Source organism: Onychomys torridus, chromosome 7 (assembly GCF_903995425.1).
Source record: "Onychomys torridus chromosome 7, mOncTor1.1, whole genome shotgun sequence".
Lineage (NCBI taxonomy): Eukaryota > Metazoa > Chordata > Mammalia > Rodentia > Cricetidae > Onychomys > Onychomys torridus.
Genome location: NC_050449.1, coordinates 87701537 through 87723155, shown reverse-complemented (window position 1 = coordinate 87723155; position 21619 = coordinate 87701537). Strand labels below are relative to the sequence as shown.

Below are 21619 nucleotides of genomic sequence, written 5' to 3'. Positions count from 1 at the left end.
CTGAAGTGATAGAAAACATTGCTTTCTGGCTTGTTTGCTTGCTGCTTGTCTGTTCATTCATTCATTTAATTAATTAATTCATTCATTCATTCAACAAATATTTATTGAGTGTCCCTTTCCTGCCAGGCATTATTCTATGTCCTGAGGACAACCACAGAACAAGAACAGACCCAAATCTCCATCTCCAGAAAGGATATATCCTGGTCAGAGGAGGCAATAAAACCAAGCACATAATGTATCAGAAAGTACTGTTGTGGGAAAATGATAAATTATAAAGAGAAGAACTAAGTGAATGCCCCATAGGGACTTGTTCATTCCAAGGATGGTCTTGCAGGCAAGAAGAATGAGGTAAGGGAAAGGCAGAGGCATGGCAATCTGAGGGGAGAACCAGTGAGGAGCTGTCCCTAACACACCCAGAGCACATGGGGCCAGATTGTGATTTTAGTCTTCTCCTGGATAGGGAAGGCTATCTCACCCCATGGGGACATGTTAATACAGAAGTTTGATGTCTGGTGTACATTTTGCCTCCTTCAAGCTTAGTTAGACTAAGTCTATTGTCTTAGGAGATGGAAGTACTTCTTAGAGTCCCTTGCATATTTAACTTTATACCCCTGAACAGTTGAAGATGCAATTTGTTTTATGGTGCCAGGGATTGACCTTACAACCTCACATATTCTGAGTACTCTAGTGTTGTGTTATAAGCCCAGTCCAGACTTTGAGGATATGACTCAGAAATGTAGTGGCTCCTCTGTGATGGTGTTCTCTTTATGATTGGCTCTGCCCCCTAACCCTGATATCACCAGAATATTGTCAACAGGCATTCGGACATATCAGAACTAGTCCTTGTTTGAAGGGCAGCTTCAAGCACATATTGACAATTTTTTAAAAAAAGATTTATTTATTTATTATGTATACAGCATGTATGACTGCAGGCCAGAAGGGGGCACCAGATTTCATTACAGATGGTTATGAGCCACCATGTGGTTGCTGGGAATTGAACTCAGGACCTTTGGAAGAGCAGTCAGTACCCTTAACCTCTGAGCCATCTCTCCAGCCACGGCATCTGGGGTTTTATAAGTAGAGTAAGAGAATCATTCACATAAAGTTCATTTAAATATTTCAGTGGACTTTGGAGGGATCCAGGCCTGAATCATGGAATTGAATTTTACCAGCTGTGGAATGTGAAGTTAGTTAGGTAAGTATTCTGGGAGTTTGGCTTTCTATCACAAGGACGGTGGAAAGAATCCAAACCAAAAGAGTGGTTAGAAGATTCATGAAGTCAGTACCTGATAGTGCCCAAGAGCGTTTATTCCTACCGTCCCCTTAGGTCTCAATTTCTTCTTTCTGTTGCATGATTCAGAATTGCTGCACACACTGAACTGTGATGAGACTGCCATTAACCATCAGTTTTGGCACCACAGGCTTCCAACAATATGGTTGAACAGGAGAGCCAGGTTGCTGGCTGAGGCCAACCTTGATCCCAATGGTCTCTTTGTGTGTACTCTCCAGCACCCCACTCTCCTGAAGAGCCCAGAAGAGAAGTAAGGTGCTGGAAAGCCCTTGGTACTATGCTTGGCTATTGCTTGTCTTCATTAAATCTTCCTTTGTGTAGTTCTCCCGATCCCCATAGTTTTGAGGAAAAATTTTATAATATATGTATGAATTACATAATGTCATATGAAAGTAAAACAAAAAATATGAGCCCCAGTGGTTTGTTTTATTGCTAATGATAAAATAATAAGCCATACCCGAATACTGGGTATCAACTGCATAGGAATGGGGACTCTCGTGACTAGATTCCTGAGAGACTACCTCACTAGTCAATCAACCCCCTCCCCTTAGATGTTACTCTCGAAAGCATTTGTAGATATGGTTAAATGTACAGCCAGTCAATTCTAAGTAAAATAAATTACCCAGTTGGTCTCTTGTAATGAGTTGCATAGCCTTGAAACCAGAATGGAGGTTTCTCTGCAGGATTCTTCCTTGAGATCACAGCACAAGCAGCTACCCTCACTTCCAGGCTGAGAGTGTGCCCTTCAAATTGTGTACTTGTTAGCTTCTACAACCGTACAAACCAGCTCCTTGAAATGGGTCTCTCTATGCACATATGCATACATAGATTCCTTCCAGCAATTGCTTCTGTTTCTTTGGAGAACTCTAGCTAACTCAGTGTCTGAAGGCTCACTCATTTATTTATTTTTGTCAAAAATTCCCTTTTTATGGTGCTAGGGGTCAACCCCGGGACCTTTCATATTAGGCAAGGGTCCTATCACTGAACTACCTTTGCAATCTGTCTTGAATACTTGGTAGAAAGCTGAGGCAGGATGGTAACAAGTTCAAGTTCTGCCTGGGTTGTAGACTGAGTTCAAGACCTGCATGGGCAACTTAGCAAGATGCTATCTCAAAACAGAAAATTAAGGAGGAAGCATATATGGCTCATGACTAGCATATGCAAGGCCATGGGTTTAAACTCCCAGTACTACAAAAATAAGCAACAATTCTTTATGCTGCTTCAACCATGCGATGGGATTTTACAGAAAAGAAGTATCACTAGCTCTGCACCATGCAGTGCATTTCTATCAGCATCCTAAAATTTCCTTTGGTCAAGGATAGGTAACCTGACTCCAGTGGGGGACTGTCCCTATTTTGGCAATGACTAGCATGGCCTAACCTACTAGGGTCACAGGGAACATCAACAGGGTTCAAAGTGGACAACAGAGTGAATGTAAATGCCAAACTCATAACTTGTCTAAGAATATAAATATAAATAATGGAATGGAAAGAGACTCTACAAGCTGATAACCCAGCAGGACCATTAGTCATGAAGAAGATATGCAAGATTCCCATGCCAGCTGTAACACTCTAAATCTAGTTATGAGTTTGGCATTTACATTCACTCTGTTGTTCACTTAGAACCCTGTTGATGTTCCCTATGACCCTAATAGGTTAGGCCATGCTAGTCATTGCCAAAGTAGGGGCAGTCCCCCAGTGGAGTCAGGTTACCTATCCTTGACCAAAGGAAATTTTAGGATGCTGACAGAAATGCACTGTATGGTGCGGAGCTAGTGATACTTCCTTTCTGTAAAATCCCATAGCATGGTTGAAGCATACTCATAACTTGTCTGAAAATATAGCTATACGATGAGGTCGCAGAGTCAAAATTGGTTGGCATGCTCCTCTCCAGGTGAAATTCAGACCTTAACTAGGACACAGAACCCCTGTTGTCTATGAGAAAATGTATTTGCGCAAGGACGGCTGCACTGCAGCTTCTAGAATGAATGCACGGGAGGACACATTGCAATGCGGAGAGATATTACACAGAGGACAAATCTGCTCTTATTTCTACTAGGCTGTCCTTAATCGTATGGAAATAAACCTTTGGTGGAAAGTGAGATTAAAAACTGTGACATCATCTAAATTTAGAGCCGCTGCTCCAAGCTAAAAACTTGAGTGGGCTCCAAATTTCATTTTCTTGTCACCTAGTTAATTTTTCTGCTCTCTCCTTTTTCTTTGTTGTGAAGCTTCCACACAGCACTTTCGCAATTTGGAGGAAGAAAATAAAAACCTCTTACCAAGTCTCTGATTTTCTATTTCCTCGCTGTGTATTTCCTTAGGTGTTTTCTTCAGTCATTTCTTATACTTTCCTATAAATTTGGTTATCAGAGACTGAAATCAAAGGCAGGAGCCAATCCTGTTTCTAGAAGGAAAGTCCAGAAGGAGTATAAACCTGGAATCACCTGCCAAGCACAAACTCCCCTAGAGACCAGGATGGCTCCAGGTAGCTAATGAGACCACTGCAAGAGCTTGCTAATGACCAAGATGCATTGCTCTTTGTAGGGAGGTAACCTGCACTGCCTGCACAAACGTAGAACCTAAAGTGAGGGAAGACACCTGGCCACAGACAGCAGAGATGTGTTTAAGCAGAACTAAACTCCAAGCCCTGCCCTCCACAGCACCATGTGACGCCACGGCACCAAGTGACTCCACAGCACTCCAGGGATGTTTTCTAATTCACCCGCGAACATGCTCTTGCTTACCTCTGCACATCTTCAGTTGGCTTCACTTCCTTCTTAATCTTCCTTTCCAATTTCCAGTCCTTCTCTAATCTGTGTTTCTCTCATCCCTGATGTGAATCGACAATATTTCTTGCCTCCTTGTTGCGTTCCCTCATAGCCTCTCCTCCTCCACCTGTTTGCTGAGTTCTATCAAACTTCCCAAAAAGATCCTCTCTCTCATCTTAACTCCCCTTCTCCTGTTGACACGTTGTGGTTTTAATCATTGCTTTGGGTTTTCATCCCAGTGGCTGGCTTTTTCTTACTGAATGGAGAGGGTTTTGTCACTACAGAAAACCAGCAAAGACCCAACACATTCAGTTCATGATGCAACTGTCTGTGTTCTTCATGCGTGGTGTTACTGACTGGATTAGCCATGGACTGCTTGCTTCTACAGGGCAAAGCACTTCAGCCTGATTTTTCAAACGCACGTGGCAGGGCATGTCTGAGCTGCTGCATTCACACAGATGGCTAGAATTGTAAAAAAAAAAAAAAAAATGCTTTTCAGAAGAAAGTGCTCACCTAAGTGTTCCTGAGGGGCAAACAGAGCAACGCTATTTTATACTAGGAGGAACCAGACTTGTAATCCTCAGCCCAGTCATTTCTACCCATATCCCATCTTTTTACACAGGAAACAAAGGTATATGGTGGACTCCTGGGAGGCGCATGTAGCTTGGTCCTGTCCACACCCATCAGAACAGTCCAAGCCTGCAAAGGCCACTGAGACTGTTCGGTGAAGCAAGTCTGGCTAACCCAACTGGAAGTAAGACCTTTGTATAGGGGAACAAAATAGATCAATTCTTCAGGATTTGTTGGTTTTGTTATCTGACATTGGAAAATACCCAATCACCACACAAACATGATGTACACTTTGCACGGGGATTTCACTTTGCTTTTTCAACACTCCACAACTGTTTACCTGGTTTTAGATTTTTTGAACTCATTCCTTGGTGTAAGGTTGCTTGTGGATTCACTTTACCTTTGTGTGTTCCTCAGGATGTAGGCCTCATTCCTCCATGATGAGGGTGCAGAGTAATCTGCCCCCAGGAGGACCCGCCAGCTTGTCATTAGAAAGGATACTTGTGATCAAAGCCATACCACATCCTGAAGAGCTGTGCACTCTCTGTCTTTGTCAGGTTTTTATCCAACTTATTTGCTTCCTGGAGAGAGACCATAAAAAATGGTACATCTTTAATATATGTCAAACCAAATTTAATTTAACTACATTCCTAAAGAAACATTTAAAAAAAAGTCTAGGCATGTTCATCTTAATGGTGAAAGAATTTTTGAATTAGCTCTGAGAGTTTACTATGTGGATGAGATTTTTTGGTACAATTCAGCATTCTTTTTCTTAATCATCAATTTTATTAAATAGCTAAGAGATATCCCTTTTGGACACCAGTGAAAATGGTGTTTCTGTCACATTGCTGTTGTGGGAATTTTGCACTCTGTTTAAATCAAATCTGGGTGACATTTATTTACAGATTACCAAGAAATCACTAGAGAAGTAACAGCCTAATGATGGTTACACTGGTTTTCATTCATTTTCTTTTTGGTAGATCACTATTAAAGGCTGTGACTGGTTTTTGATGCCTTTCTGTTAAGATTAGGAACAGTTTAAAGAGATGTTCCTGGTGGGAAGCCAATAAAAACTGTAGGTCCACTTGTCTCTCCCCACCCCACACACACCAGAACGTCAGGGAGAAGGAAGTAAAGACAAAAGAGAATGGCCATGTATTTGAGGCATCATGTCGGAGCAGAGGACGAAAGGTGGAAACAGCAAGAAGGCAACTGGAAGGTTTTGTGCTAACAATGCTTGCACCATGGCAAGATTCAGGAACATTTTGATGCCTGAATATTCCATTCTGCATATTAAGGAAAGTGAATTCCAATCAATCTCAATTGTGATGGCTGCTCACACTGGGCTTGGTGTGGACTTTCTGCTTTGTCCGAGCCCAGAATTTCTACTTCAAACTAGACTATGACTTGGCTGATCAGCAATAAAGTGAGCATTGTTCTGATGCACGATGACGCATGAAGACCATAGAAACGCAGCCGCTAGGCTGAAGTCAGCCCTCCTCACGCCCAGCTTGACTTGATTTCATTATATTTAACTTGTTTCTTGCTCTTCCCAGCCAGCTCCATTATTGATAATGATGAACAGCTATGCTTTGCTCTGTGAAATGTCTGCTAGTGAATGTTACAGCTCCAAGAAATGGGAATACAGGAATGGTAAGTGTGCCTCATTGTTATTTACCATTTACCTTTTGTAGAAAATGGTGCAGCCGAGACTCACACTGAAACCAGACCCAAACCCATCATCCTTCTGTCTTAAGATCTCTAACATTTCAAAACTGAAAACTTCCTACACGATGCTCCCTGAAGTACCACTGTTCCTGGGATACTGGGAGAAATTCCATGGCAAACAATGAGGACAGATAGGCTAGACAGTTTCTTCAAAGGTTCCTTAACACCCCAACATTCCAACCTTTTGGTTTTTTGTTTTGTTTTTGAGACAGCACCTCACTATGTAGTTCTGGCTATTTTGGAACTTGCTGTGTAGACCAGGCTGGTTCAAATTCAAACTCATGGAGAACCACCTGCCTCTGCCTCCTAAGTGCTGGGGTTTAAGACCTGGTGCCACCACCTTCTAACCTTTTATAATGACCATTGAAAAAAAAATCTTTAAGAGGATATGTTTTCACACCCATTGCACTATAGACCTCATTTTCCATTCCTAATTTTTCCATGAGAGCCTGTTGCCTCTCATGTGCATTATGAGGTCTCTGCTCTGTAAATGATGAAATGCCATGCTTTGGTCTCAAGAGTTAGAATTTCTTCCTATCTCTCTCTAAAGGAAACGTAGTCATCTAGCTTGGTCTCCCCATGCTTTCTCTGTAGCTATGTTTACCTAACAATGGCTTCAGGGCAACTACTTCACACAGCCATTTCTGCACCATGAGGCAACCTTGGCAAGCTGTTTATGACTCTATTGCTCACAGCATGGCAGGGTAGCATGCTCAGCTACCAGAGCAAAACATCTCACAAAAAACTGGAAAACTGGACTAGTTAAAAAAAAGCTCTGCACAGAATGTGGGGGCTTTCTTCTCAGGGTCTCCTTTTCTTTTTCCTTAGGAACAAGGACTTTTGGAGTTTTACCCATCAGCAGGCACGGGTGATTTCAGTAGCTGGCTGCATCTACTAATCACAAAATAGTTACTGAGTAAAGTTGACAAAAGAGAGTGTTGGGACCCCTCCTCTCTTTTAGAAAGAAAGGGTGGGTGTTGAGGTGGTAAGCTTGGATAGCATTTGGAGGCTCAGCTGCCAGCCTTCAACAGCCTAGCTGAGTGGCTTTGAAATAATGACAGTCCCTAGCTATTGAAGGCTCGTTAACTTCCAGGCAGCATGCTAGTCACATTATTCAGCCATTAATTTTTCCAATCATTATTTTTCAATTTTCACCACAATCCATCTAGGTTGGTTGAGGTCTAGTTATTTTGTACTCAAGGATCTAGAGACACATAGAGAAGGGAAGATGTGAGTACAAAGGCACACAGTTAACAGGAAACAGCAGTAATTTGAGTCTAGGACTGAACTGCTGGACTCCGGAGATGATGTTTCCTCCAAGGATTTCATATTTAAACTGTAGAAAGCACAGCCATTCTCTAGTGAACAACATAATTTCATAGTTTTCTTTTCCTCTCTCCCTCTTGTTTTCTTCCTTTCTCAGACTCTTTCATCAGCTGACCTCAAACAACATCCTCCTGCCTCATGAATGCTAGGATTATAGCATACTCAGTGTGACTTACAGTTTTTTAATTGTAAAATTAATTGAGGAAATTAGACTTGTCTCTAAGGAACGAAAATCATTTAGAATTACTAATTTGTATTACTGACCACTCTTAAAAGCAGTGGATGCTTCTTGAGCACATGCCAATCAATGTCAAACAACATCCTAAATGATTTTTGCACTTTGTAGATTCTGGGAACAAGTCATGAAAGTGTGCTCTGTCATTATCTCCATTTAAAGACAAGGAACTCAAGGTGAGTGGGGAACATGGAGATTTCTAAGCACACTTTAAGTTCACCTAGAAGCAGGAATTCTTTAATCTAGCTAGAGCTCTGAGGTGTAAACAGGAAGCCAATGGGGGCAAAAGAGGTCTCTGAGAAGGAAGACAAAGTCAGGACACTGAGATAGTCATGGAGACAGAGAGGGAACAGCTACATACAACTTAGGCTCTTGGGCATTCTTTTCAAGGATTTTCTATAATCTTAGAAGTTCTCTTGTCCTGTCTTTCCTCTTTCTCCCTCCTTTTCATTTTGCTTCCTAAGAATACAGAATCGGAACTTAGAAGCACTTCTGAGAGGACATGTTTCTGGAAAAACTTCTACAGATTTTTTTTTTCCTCAGTCAGCTGAAGGGCGCAATATGTAATTAAAAACAACCTTTATTTTAGTTGAGTGACTGGAGATTTTATTCATCTCACTTATAAAGAAGTAAATGGAGTTCTAACTCTAATGAAACAGGGGTGGAATGTGTTTTCCCAGGTGGGAAAATTCCACTGATGACTAAGAATTGACTGTTCTGCTGATCCTAGTTAAAAATTTCAATATGTATCTTAAACATCTGTTGGCCCAGATCTGGATCCATTCATTTATTTCTCTGGAGTTATTGATGACTTAATAACTTGGTTATGAAAGGCCATTAATACATGAGCAGAAATAAATGAGTTAGTCCAGTGTGTGTTCTGCTCGTGTAGTGGGGGCTAAAGATAAAGGTGCCAAGGGAAGGCTAACCTTTGCTGTCACTGTGGAATGGTGAAGGTAGCCGATAAGACAGCATGGGAAGCAGGCCCTTAGAAGGGCCCTAATGTGCAGAGGATAGGAGGGGCATCAATCTATCTGCATTGTTCTGAAATAGAGATCAACATAGGCTTCAAGGAGAAAGGATGTGAGTGGTCATCTGGAGGAGGATGGATCTACAGTTCCATGGTGTTTTTCTTTCTCACTAACAATGGCTATTCTCTATTAAGTTTCTTTATTCCAGAGAAGTGATACGCATTTTAGAGCAAGCACAGGATACAACATATCCTCACCTTTTCTACTCCCAGATGAATTCTTAAATGTTCCCAAGACCAAGATTTGGACTCTCTTCCATTGAATAACAATGATACACTCACCAACTCAGAGCCTCGGGTTTCCCAGCTCTGCATGGGAACTGGAAATTCAAGAGTGTTGAATTGTACCTTTCATTTGTACCTTGCTACGTCTAAGAGGCAGCATGAAGGATGTATATGGAATTTCTGCCTCCTTTATTATCTTCTGTTTCTGGGAACATTTAAAAATGGCTAGGCAATCTGATCTTTTCCCCACCTACCCCCCCACCCTCCCACTCTTTGAACAAGGGAACAGAGTAGAGATTGGGAAATGACTGGGCCCAGCAGGAAGTGGATAGTTTTCTTTTTACTGAGCCCCTCATGTATGGCACCACTCTGAGAGGAGAAATTATGACAGTCTTCTTTATTTTGGCTTTATTTGGACTGATGAAGGAAAAAACCAAAGGCTCTGGCCAGCAACCTATAAAAACCAGACACAGAAGCAAGGAAGGATGGTCTGCTGCATGGGCTCCAAAGAAAAGTACTAAGAAATGTGAAGGCTTTCCCCCAATACTGTGAAAATGGGGCTTTCTCTGACTGGACTGGGAACTGCAGCTGGTACCGACTGTGGCCTGTTGCTCATTTCAGATGGGTGTGTGAAGGAGTGTTTTTCTTTCTCTTTCTCAGTATTTCATATTCAATACTAATGTCAGTAGAAGTTAAGTGAAATGGTTACTAGATGGATTCTGAAATTATTTCAACAATGATGGGACCCGTCTGGGTTCCCAAGTTGCTTTTCAGTGTTCTTATCACTTTTGTCCAGATGGAGAGTCTTATGTGGTGATCTCAAATTTATGCCTTGATTTACTAATTACTAAGGAAAGAACCAAATTTTGTGCTCTAAAGATTATAGGATTCTGAAGGGGGGGGCATAGCATAACTGAAGGGCAAATGGAAAACTTTTGAAGTTACCTTTTAAAAGGTCAACCATTAATTCTTAGTCTTCACATAGAAACACTTTACACAAATGTTCTCACCATCTCTATTCCCAAATAATTCTTAAATGTTCCAAATAAGGGAATCAGGAAATGTATGTGTAAGAAGAGAACATGGATGCCGATAATGATCAGGAGATGGACAAAACTCTAATAAGATGCTTCCCAGGTATCTTCATAGATCTATAGGTAGCCTGTACTACCAGCTCCAGGGTTAGCTGCCAAGGAGCAGGCCTGGTCCATATGACTTGGGCTGGTAATATATGTATATTCAAACAGGGAAGATAAATTGTTTGGGTTTTGGCTCATAAAAATGCAATATTGGTTTTTAAATGGTTACCTACAAATTCCTTGATTCTACTTTCCTTAAAAGGTAGAGCCTAATCTCCCTCAACACTGTGTGCAGTATTTACTTAAAAACTCGTATCTTGTGACTAAATGTACTACACAAGCGGTGTGATGGTATGCCATGCTCAAGATTCACTCAAAGGCACCAGGACACTCTCTCTGCTCCCTTTCTTAGACTGCCTGCTCTGAGAAGCTGGCTTTCAAGTGATGATTCTGTAGCAGGCCTGTGGAGCACTCCATGTGTTACCACAGAGTCTTCTACAGCTAGAAAGAAACTGGGAGCTTCTGACAACATAGATGTGGATTCTCTGGATCCAGAAGTCTTCCAAAGATAATCACTCCAGCTGACATCTTGTCTGGGACCTCATGGGAGACCCTGAGTGGAAATACTCAGTTAAGTTGCTTTCAAATTCTTGACACATAATACCTTTGAACTAATAAACATGTTGCTCTAAGTCATTATGTAGCAGTAGATAGTGAGTACTAACTAGCTTACACTCTATTGTAAATTATAGATATAAAAGGTACTCACAGGAATTGAAAAATGTAATAAATGGTGATGCCTGCATTTGCATAGTTCTTTACAGAGTATTTTTTCTTTTACCAAATAACTTATTTGTAAGGTAGAAGATTTATCTTCCCTATGAACAGTCTATCAAAAACTAATCATGGGTCCAAAATGACCATATTGCAAATTGAAGACTGAGGACAAAGACAAAACAGAAACAAAAACAAAAGACAAATGAACTTAAAGAGGGGAGGGTGTTCACACCATGTCATTGTTTTTGTTCCACAGTACTCTTACCTGATACCTGATTTATAGCATGGTTTAGTTGGTATGATAGCCCTTTTATATACCTGTATCCACATGCACTCACACACCATAATGGAAACTGCATTTTACAAAACAAGATCCTGGCTCAAGCTTTCCTCAAATATGCTAATATACTCCCAGAAACAAAATTACCACAATAAAGCTAAGAGTTGCACATTCAGACACATGGCCCCATTATGTTGTATTCTCCATGCATCTGAAACAGAGTGGAAGGAAACAATGTTCCTTTCCCTATAAAATGACTTCAAAAGTCACTTTTGGAATATGCAATGGTGTGTCTTGTGGAGTGACTGGTACCACAGGCATAAGAGGACTCAATGATTGGGTAATAGGCAGCAGAGAACGACAGGGTTAGCTATAGATAAAATAGCAACAAAAATGAAACACCTGAATCGGCAATCCATAGAAACAGAGCTTGAAATAACTCGGGTATTAGAATTAATATGCAAAGGCTTTACAACAGCTATTAAAAACCATGCTGGAGAATTTAAATACACTGAGGTACTAAGTACAAAATGAAGACCTCAGAAGAAAAATGTGAGCTATTAAAAAAAAGAAAGAAAAAAAAGAAAGAAGGAAAAAAGGGAGATTTCAGAACAAAGGGTTGTAATATCTCAAAAGAAAACTTGACTGTATTGGCTTAAGGGCTGAAGAGATGCGCTGTAAACACTGGCAGTGAACTTGAAAAGAGATAAATTAAAGAATTCAACATATAGAACACAGTGAAATAAGATTTGAATCATAGGAAAGTGCCTAAGTGACATAAGAAAAATGTATCAAGTGGCTTAACAACTTTCTGACTGGAATGCAGGAAGGGAACAGGGAACAGAAAACCAGAATGGTTGAGAAGACAACAGGTGAATTTTATAAATTTGACTAAAAGCATCTACATGGACATCTAAGAAACTCAGCGAATCTGAATTAGGATAAATTTAGAGAACAACAAACCATAGTCAAACTTCTACAACTGAAAATAAGAAATTAAATTAAAACAGATCAAATTATGTCCAGCAAAATAAAAGAAATTCTACTTACGTTTCATGGAAAAAAAATAAAGGCTTGAAGGCAAGAGAATACAATTTTCAAAGTGTTTAAAGAAATTGAATTCTATATTCAGAGAAATTTCTGAAGTATATGAGGCAGTATTGGTCAAACAATGAAGCAGAAACAGGCAAACCTCTAGGGGAGCAAGCATATATGGCTCATGACTAGCATATGCAAGGCCATGGGTTTAAACTCTCAGTACTACAAAAATAAGCAACAATTCTTTATGCTACTTCAACAATGCGATGGGATTTTACAGAAAGGAAGTATCACTAGCTCTGCACCATGCAGTGCATTTCTATCAGCATCCTAAAATTTCCTTTGGTCAAGGATAGGTAACCTGACTCCAGTGGGGGACTGTCCCTACTTTGGCAATGACTAGCATGGCCTAACCTACTAGGGTCACAGGGAACATCAACAGGGTTCAAAGTGGACAACAGAGTGAATGTAAATGCCAAACTCATAACTTGTCTAAGAATATAAATATAAATAATGGAATGGAAAGAGACTCTACAAAGCTGATAACCCAGCAGGACCATTAGTCATGAAGAAGGTATGCAAGATTCCCAAGCCAGCTGTAACACTCTAAATCTAGTTATGAGTTAGGCATTTACATTCACTCTGTTGTTCACTTAGAACCCTGCAGTAGGTAAAATGAGTAGGTTAATACAAAGAATTAATCTGACATAGTTGACATTTTGTGTGCATGTGTATGGTGCATATATATTTGCATGAGTGTGAGAACATGTGCATGTAAGTATGCGTACATGTATGTATAAAGGGCGGAAGTTGATGACTTTTAAACTCTCTACCGTATTTCTGAGACAGGGTCTCTCACTGAACCTGGAATTCATTGATTCATAAAGGCTGGTTGGCTGATAACCGGGATCCACCTGTTACTGCTTCCCTGCCCTGGGGTTATAGACATATATCCCTGTGCCTGGCTTTTTATGTGGGTGCTGGGGACTGGAAACAAGGCACTCAGCAAGCACCTTACCAACTGAGACATCTCCCTACCCAGCCTTTTATTTTGAGAGAGACTCTCATGCTATGTATCCAAGGATGACTTTGAATTTCTAATCCTTCTGCCACCACCCCTTAGGTGCTTGAATTACAAGCACGGAACACCAATTCCAAGCTTGTGCAGCACTGCAGATTGAAGCCATGGCTTTAGGCATGCACTTCAACAACTGACCTACATCCTCTCCCCAATGATTGACACTTTTGTAATATTATACCAGCTATATCCTGCAGTTGTTGGTGTGCTATTAAAACAGTTACTAGAAGACACATCTTTTCCACATGGAAGAGTTTACCAAGATGGACCAATCATAATTATAAAATAAAGCCAATTATGTTAAAAGACTTAAATCTTATCTATTATAAAATTGAAACTCATTACCATAGCACAAATGGAAGATCAATTATGTTAGAGATCCCCAATTTCTCAACTGTCCCCATGTTATTGGCTTTCCAATGAAACCTGACAGTACTTTCCACCAAGAAGAGTTGCCTATTTATCTACCTACTTTCTAGGATATTCTTCAAACTCTCTGGTGGATAGAATACAGCAAGCAGTGCCACAATATTAGAACTGAGGCTAGCCCTAAGAAATATTGCATGCTTTATCTTATGTTCTTGCCTTCCATCTTTGCCAGTACAATGGTGTGCCCAAGGTAGCACACAACAGTAGGACTCCTGTTGCACACCCCTTAGTGTGTTATCCAGTATTAATGTGGTGACAGATAACCACACAAGCTGGCTCCTGCCTCTAAGTCTTCCAGATGCATAGTCTCTAATGTTCCCTGTGGCTGTTACAGCTGTAGAGCATCATTACTACTTATCACACTGTGGATGTGTCTTCCTCTGGGATTTTGTCCCATCTGGAACGTCCTTCTTTTAGACCTCCATGGGAACAGGAGTTTTTGACAGACAGCCCTGCAAGGCGGAATAAAGAAGCAGAGGATAATGCGGGGAGGTTGTTGACCCTACTCCACTATAACTGAAGGTTGACACACCATGGAGAGGACTTCCTAGACAATGGAACAAGGGTTTCTGCTTAGTGGACATGGGGGAAGGGAGGATTCCATATTGAGATAATCAAGTAAAAGGTGAGGACTATGCTCTAGGGCTTTGAAATGAGGATCTGTTTATATTCTTGGTAAAACTGAGAAGTTAGACTGGCTGGGAAAGTGATCACTTCAGTGTCAACGGGAAGGGAGACTGTGGATAGACTAGGCAAGTGTCTATGGAGGACTGCCAGGATAGAATGGCTTTGGCTTTCAGTCCTGGCTCAACACATCACGGGGTGGTTATCTTGGGGAAGGCTTCTTCTTAAAACTTTCATCTTATCTCTTTAATATAGGGCTATAACAATAGATATCCTGATTTGGCAAAGTAAAAATTAAAGATAATTTAAATCTTATATATAAAAAGTGTAAAAAAAATGGCTCCTTAAGTTGCACCTTCCACCTCCCTCTGCTTCCTCATTATTATTCCTGCTTTCTGGAGCATGAAATTAAAGAATCTGCTGGTAAGAAAAATGTGTGGAAGTTGGCCCTATATGTAAAAATGTTAGTGGGGAGTGTGCTTCTGGGTGTGTATGACACAGTTAAGTATAATAAACAAAAATTCTAGAGTTAGCCAAGGGGAAAACCTAAGGAATTTGCTGAGGGATATTCATCTTAATTTTATCAAGGCAGTTTTAGTTACAATGTAGCATTAAAAAGTCACATCTGGGCCATATCAGTTTCTGAGCCTGGTATTCTATTTCTGAAACACTTGCTGGGTGTTGTGTGGAATTTGCATCCCATGAATCCAATGCCAACTGTACAGACTCCAGGAATGAGGCGAGTGCAGAAGGCATTCATTGCTGAGTGTGATGACTGGAGGTGGAGTCCACGGTTCTGTTCTTGTAACTGAATTAGGAGTACTTGAAAACATAAACAATGGGAAGGTAAGTCTTATGTAGTGAACCAAACGACCCTACATTTTGCTCACTAGTCTCTCCGTGGGTTGAACTTACCTATGTTTCTGAGCTCTGCACCTCTAGAGGACCCAGGGTAGGAAGTGTCATCTGTGCAGAGGAATAAATCCCTCTACTCTGCACTGGTGACAGCAAGTTTCAAAGGCATTCAAGGTTATTGCTTTCTGAGAGTTGGCAGACAAGTGTGTTTGTTCACTGTACTTAACGTCCTTCCTATTTGACAGACAGTTCTTTGTGCCTCTGCTTAGCATGGGTCTTTTTGGGGAAGAAAGCTTATCCTTTAAATCCCTGGTGTTCAGTTATGGTGGGTGTCCTTCTGCTCCTCTTGGGACGTTTTAAAGCTGGCATTCGACTGTCTGGAGCCACAGCAACCAGAACCAAGATTACACCCACACAGAATGGACAACCAAAACCAGACCTTCAGGAAAGGGACTAGCAGAAGTAAAGTACAAGCTAATATTAAGAGAAACCCTGGAGAGATTAGTATTGTGTTAAAAATAGAATTATGTTAGTGATCTTTATCGTAATAGTTAATAGAGCAGGGTTAGGAGAAATGGAAAACTTCTAAGCTTGAGAAACCATTGAGTGTGTCCATCACATGCAGAGTGAGCTCGAACTCGCCATCACAGCTCAGTTACTGGCCCTGTTCATCACTCCTACCTCGTCTCATCTACTTCTGCCTTGTTCACTCACTCCCAGCTGCACTGGCTTGCACACTGTTCTGCCTGGGCTCACGCCAGCCCACTGACTCAGAGCCTATATCCTCACTGTGCCTTCTGACTGGACCACTGCCTCCATTTCCACTTGTTTTACTTCGGCACATTTTAGGCTTTCTATCAAATGGTACTTTTGTAGGCCTGTCTTATATAGCCAGTGGCCTCTCTTCCCTTTTCTACTTCCACGCCCGCTTTATTTTCTTTCTCTGAACTTACATTACAACCTTTACTTACTGTCTTTTTTTGGATAGGTGTCCCTCCTTGGAGCATAAGTTCTATGTGGGAAAAGACTTCAAAATAGTAATGGTTGAACTCTCCTCACAGGCATAGGGTCAATGATTACTTGCATGCATGCATGCATATCTGGTAAAATGAGATGTTCTGGAACCAAATTGCCTTCTCTGTGCCTTTGGTCATGTGATCTAACTTCCGTGTGTACAGTTCCTTTGTCTGTAGATGGGATGATATAGTACCTGTTCAGAGTTATCTTTGAAACTGGGGTAATACATATAATATACTTAAAACAGTATTAAAAACCATGCCCAGCATTTAATAGGAAGGAATATTATGACAGAATATTGAAAGGGGAAAAGAAGACATACCACCGAGGCCTCTCAAGTTCCTTTGATGGGAATTTCCATCAAAGGCAGGAGTGGTACTCCAGAGATTTTTCCTATGTCAAAAGAGCATGCTTCCAAGAACAGGGACACAATTACAGGGAAAACTTCCTAGGGGTTGGGGGAGGGAAGCACTATTTGTTTTTCAAGCTTCTTCCATTTCCATACCCAGTATCTTCCATTTCCCAAAGCAGCACAATTGCAAACAGTGTGCCTTTAAAGCTTAATGGCCACACTTGGAGCATGCTTTCCAAATCTTCCCAGCCTGGTATAATAAGAACACCATTATGCATTGCAAAGAAGGGAATTGTGCTTAGAGTTCACATCCCAAAGGTATTCCCTACAAGCTCAGAGGTGAAAATTCTTTTATAATCAGCCACATTTAATTATACATGCTTAGTATTGATTTTGAGGCTGTGCAGTCGGAAACGGCTGTAAATACTTTAAACAGTTTTAGCTTTTGGTTAGGAACTGCTGTTATGATTGGCCAGTGCAGAAATTATCCTACTTCTTAATCTTGTTAATATAAACATAGTTTAATAAATGCAAAGCAAGTAGAAGCAGTTTTGCTAAGAATCAGACTTAGGCTTGGAATCAATAGATACTAATGAAAAGTGAGGCGCTGCCAGGCAAAAGAGGAGCAGAGAGCATCTTGACAGAAGGTTTGGAAAGTATCAAACACTCTTTGCCCAGGTTCAATGGCAGCTGCTTGGATCCTGTGGCCAATTACTTCTGGTTGGAGTCCACTGCCTTTGACATGAAGAGACAATGGCCCCAAACTCTTTCTGAAACAAGTTTTGCTATTTGCTAGCTAAAGAATATGGTGAGAGCTGGGCGGTGGAAGCACAAGCCTTTAATACCAGCACTCAGGGAGCAACGACAGGTGGATCTTTGTGAGTTCAAGGCCAGCTTGGTCTACAAATTGAGTTCCAGAACAGTCAGGCTGTACAACACAGTGAAACCCTGTCTCAAAAACAAAAAAACAAAAACCAAAAACCAAACAAACAGAATATTGTAGTGGATAGCCATCCCAGCATTGGCCTGGAAGTTCCAACCCCCACTGAGGCTTCGGTAATTGTCACACCCAAAAGGCAGGGCGGAGGAGGAAGCAGAAGACCAAGGATCGAGAGGAGGGCTCTCTCTTGGTTCCAGGACCCTGGACGCTGGAGGTAGACCGAGCAGAGTTCTCCAGAGAACACCGCCAGACTGCACTATACCTTTGCCAGACCCTGCAACTTACCCCTTCATTTGTAAGTTACCCCACAAAATAAACCTCCCTTTTAACTATGTGGAGTGGCCTTAATAATTTCACCAATAGAATATGGTGAGAAAAAATGCCCACAAGAAGCCCCTACAAGCTCCCCAGGAAGTACAGCATTTAAAGTGGGAGGGGCTTGCCATGGAGAGAGCCCCTTCTTGCCCTCTGCAGGAAGTTCTGGGGAGATAGGTTGGTGAATAGTGAATGCCACCGTTTTGGCGTCACTGGACAATGCTTTTTGTTCCCTAAAGAGAAGGATTTAGTATGTGACTGATTATTTCCTTTTTTCTGCCCTCTGGGGGACAGACAATTCATTTGTAGATGGAGCCCGGGAAAGGATGCAGGCCCTGCAACCTGCTTATTCGATGCCTCTTTACCCCTGTTTGCTTTCTGTCGTGACGACTCCTATTCTGTTGAAATTTAAAATACACAATTATTTAATTATATGCAGTAGTCTTAACTGTCTAAAATCTTTTACAAGATGAGATTGGTTTACTTTTAATGATGTCATGTGTGTGTGTGTGTGTGTGTGTGTGTGTGCTTGCTTGTATTATGTACATGTGGAGGCCAGAGGCTGGTGTTGGACACCTCCCTCTGTTGTTTTGGTCTTACTTGTTTTGAGCCTGCAGCTCTCACTGAACCTAGAGCTCACTGTTGGAGGTAGGCTGGCCAGTCAATGAGCCCCAGAGCCAGCCTGTTCCCATCCCCACCCAGCCCTGAGATTATAGCTGTGCACCCGTGTTGAGCTTTTATGTGGGTGCTGGAGATCTGAACTCAGAGCCTCAAGCTTCTACAGCGAGCACTTTACCCACTGAGCCGTCTCCCCAGCCTTAAGTCTGTGATTTTCATGACAGCCTGCTGAGGTAAACATCATTATCATTCACTCTGTACAGACAGGGAAGCTGAAACTCCAAGATGTGAAAGCTTTTCCAAGACCCAAATGTCACCTAATACTCACTTTCTATGGAGCACAATCCTATTTCTGAAACAACTAAAAAATACCTTTCATTATGGTAATATCTCCAGGTAAGAGTCATTGCTGAATTAACAATGTTGAACTTTATTTTAAAGTGTTGTATGAATAAGCTAAAATATGTAGAAACTTTAAAAAGGAGTTAGGCTAGTAGGGAATTTTACCAATAATTATATGTGATTATAAAATTTTAGGCCATTAGAGGAAGACAAAGGATTTTCTTTGATGAATTTTCTTATTCTGTCTTCTAAAGAAAAAAAGTACATGAAAAGGACAGACTTTAGATAAAGGTTTTGCTTGAAGGTCGGAGAATAGATTATTTGACCTATGGTAGATGAAAACGCTTTTGAAAACTCAGCCACAGCTAGACCTTCCTCACTACTCATTACAGCCTGGGTGATAGCTTTGATTCTGTCTCTAAGGTCATCAAGCTGGCCCTAATCCCAATAGTGCAGGTGACCATGTGGTGCTCTATCCCACACTGAGGTTGCTTCCCCGGCAATGGTCTTTGAAAAGAGCACCATATGGCCCTGGGGCACACATGACAACCAAGTTCAGAGTACACAGAGCCATGTCCACCATGAATTCCATTCTTCGGCCTTCTCTGCAGAACAGGGGCTCTTCTTTCTTTCGATGTCTGATGCAGGGAAGTGGCCTTCTGCCCAGGGATAGCAGCCAGGTGTGTCACATTGATGGTAAGAGAGGTGACCCATGAAATCAAAGCAGGGATTGTCTTCAAGTCCAAACACGATCGAAGCACAGTTTATCAAGCAAAGCCATATATTTACAGCATTCTCCCGATGATCTCGTCAGACTTCTAATTGCAGCAAACATGGAAAATTCCCACACATTTGTTCTTTTGTTCTAAGGTGAGTGATCAAGTTAGGAATGACTAAGGCAATATCACCAATGACAGATCCTACCTCAATGGCAGATTCGAAACTGGGGTTTGGAGAATAATTTTCTTCTACTCGGGATTAGCACATTGTTCTGAGTAATTTTCTCAAAGGCTTTCTGGGTCTTTGTAGAGAATGGTTCTTCAATTAAGTCAGGAATGGATCACCTAAATTGTTTCTCTGTCCCTTGCCTGTTTCACTATTTCTGAACACCCAGATCTGACGAAGGAGAAGCTATTCAGGAGAAACAGGTTCATCTGTTGTGTACTGAATAAGCTTTGAGTAAGTACCCTGAGATCTGAAGAGCTAGCTGCTGGGCAGAATGTGAACCATGGGGTGCCTCATTCTGAATCCCAGGCTGTGTTTTCAGGATTGCTGACATCACAAGAGGCTGTAGTGAGTTGGTTCTAAGCATTCATATGTTAAATATTCATAGACCAACACCCTGAAGTCCTATGTGCTGTTAGCAGAGGCAGTTCATTTTAAAAATAGCTACCTTGGCTATGTGCTCTATAAGCATGGACCAGACAAGTACACTGACTTATCCAACTTGCCTGCTGTGAGGAGGGCTCTTCCTTCTGACTTTCATCCAGGTCCACACCAACTCTGTTAAAAAACAAAAAGAACAGATAACCATAAGTGTCCTGGTGCTGAGATGAGATCTGGAGCATCGAATCATCAGCAGACCTAAACACAACGTAAACGTGAGCAAAGGTTTGTCAGTAAACGGTCTGGCTTCCTCAGAAACAAAATCTACCATATCCACAATCTATCGATCTATTGACTGATCCTGGAGAGACCCTGCACAGCTGTGCTTGGCACAGCAGGAAGAAGTGAGCGTCTACAATGATTTTCAGTCAGGAGTAAGGCTCTGAGAACTTGGGATAGGAGACCATACCACAAGAAAGACCTTTGTGGCTTAAAAACCAGGGGTACCCCACAGGGTTTGCTGAGTAAACTTCCCAGAATCCCGGGTCCCTAGCCAGGGGCAGGAATCTCTAATGCAGAAAAAAAAAAAAAAAATCAATCAAGCCTTGTCTAGATTCATGTGGGCTGTCCACAGGGAAGGTCTAGGTTGTGGGGCCTGAAACTTAGATAATTTGGGGGTAGGGTGGGAGTGTTCTTTAAGGAAATAATATAAAACACAACTATAGAACATTCTAACGAGACTCTTTAGAAAAGAAGAAATCACATTTTGTAGAGCTAGTAAATGCGGCCAATTAATAATAATAATAATAATAATAATAATAATAATAATAACAATAATAATAATACTCCACAGTTGTAATTAACTGTGCGCCTCTAAAATCACCTTTTCCTCTGTAAAATTTGCTTACATACTTTGATGTTTCCTTTATCTGATAATGACCTCATATTAGGGAGGATGGAAAGAAAAGGGAATCTTCCCCAACTATCCTGAAATTCCTGCTAGCCAAGAGGAACTATGGCGTGCTTCCTTTCCCAGACTGGCTTGCTCCATTCAGCACCGTTATGCTAATCCGCCAAATGCAAGATTCCTGATAAATTTCACATCACGCAATTTCCATAAACAATGTGCAGTGACTGATCTCTACGCATGCCTCCTGACTGAATACATTTCGCATCTCCATTTTGACAGGCATCAACAACAACAACTGAGTTTTCATTTTCCAGAATTGCTTCTGGCTTTGTGTGTCTCATACCGTGTATCCTGGTCCTGTACCCCGCCTCACACCACCTCTCCCACCCTGTACCCACAGGCCTTGGCTGCCAGGTGCTGAAGGCTATGTCCGCATTTAATGCGGCCTTTACGCTCAGTTTCTA

General features: G+C 41.4%; 1 protein-coding gene across 1 annotated transcript in view; it reads right to left on the bottom strand.

Moving 5' to 3' along the window:
• The window catches only part of Slc9a9 (solute carrier family 9 member A9), a 549909-nt gene that overhangs the window by 86768 nt on the left and 441522 nt on the right, over nucleotides 1-21619 (bottom strand). The window contains exons 14-15 of the mRNA XM_036193912.1: nucleotides 20371-20422; nucleotides 5133-5212 (exon numbers count right to left, since the gene is read on the bottom strand). Coding sequence (XP_036049805.1) covers nucleotides 5133-5212; nucleotides 20371-20422 — 132 coding nt within the window. The remainder of the gene's footprint in view (nucleotides 1-5132; nucleotides 5213-20370; nucleotides 20423-21619) is intronic.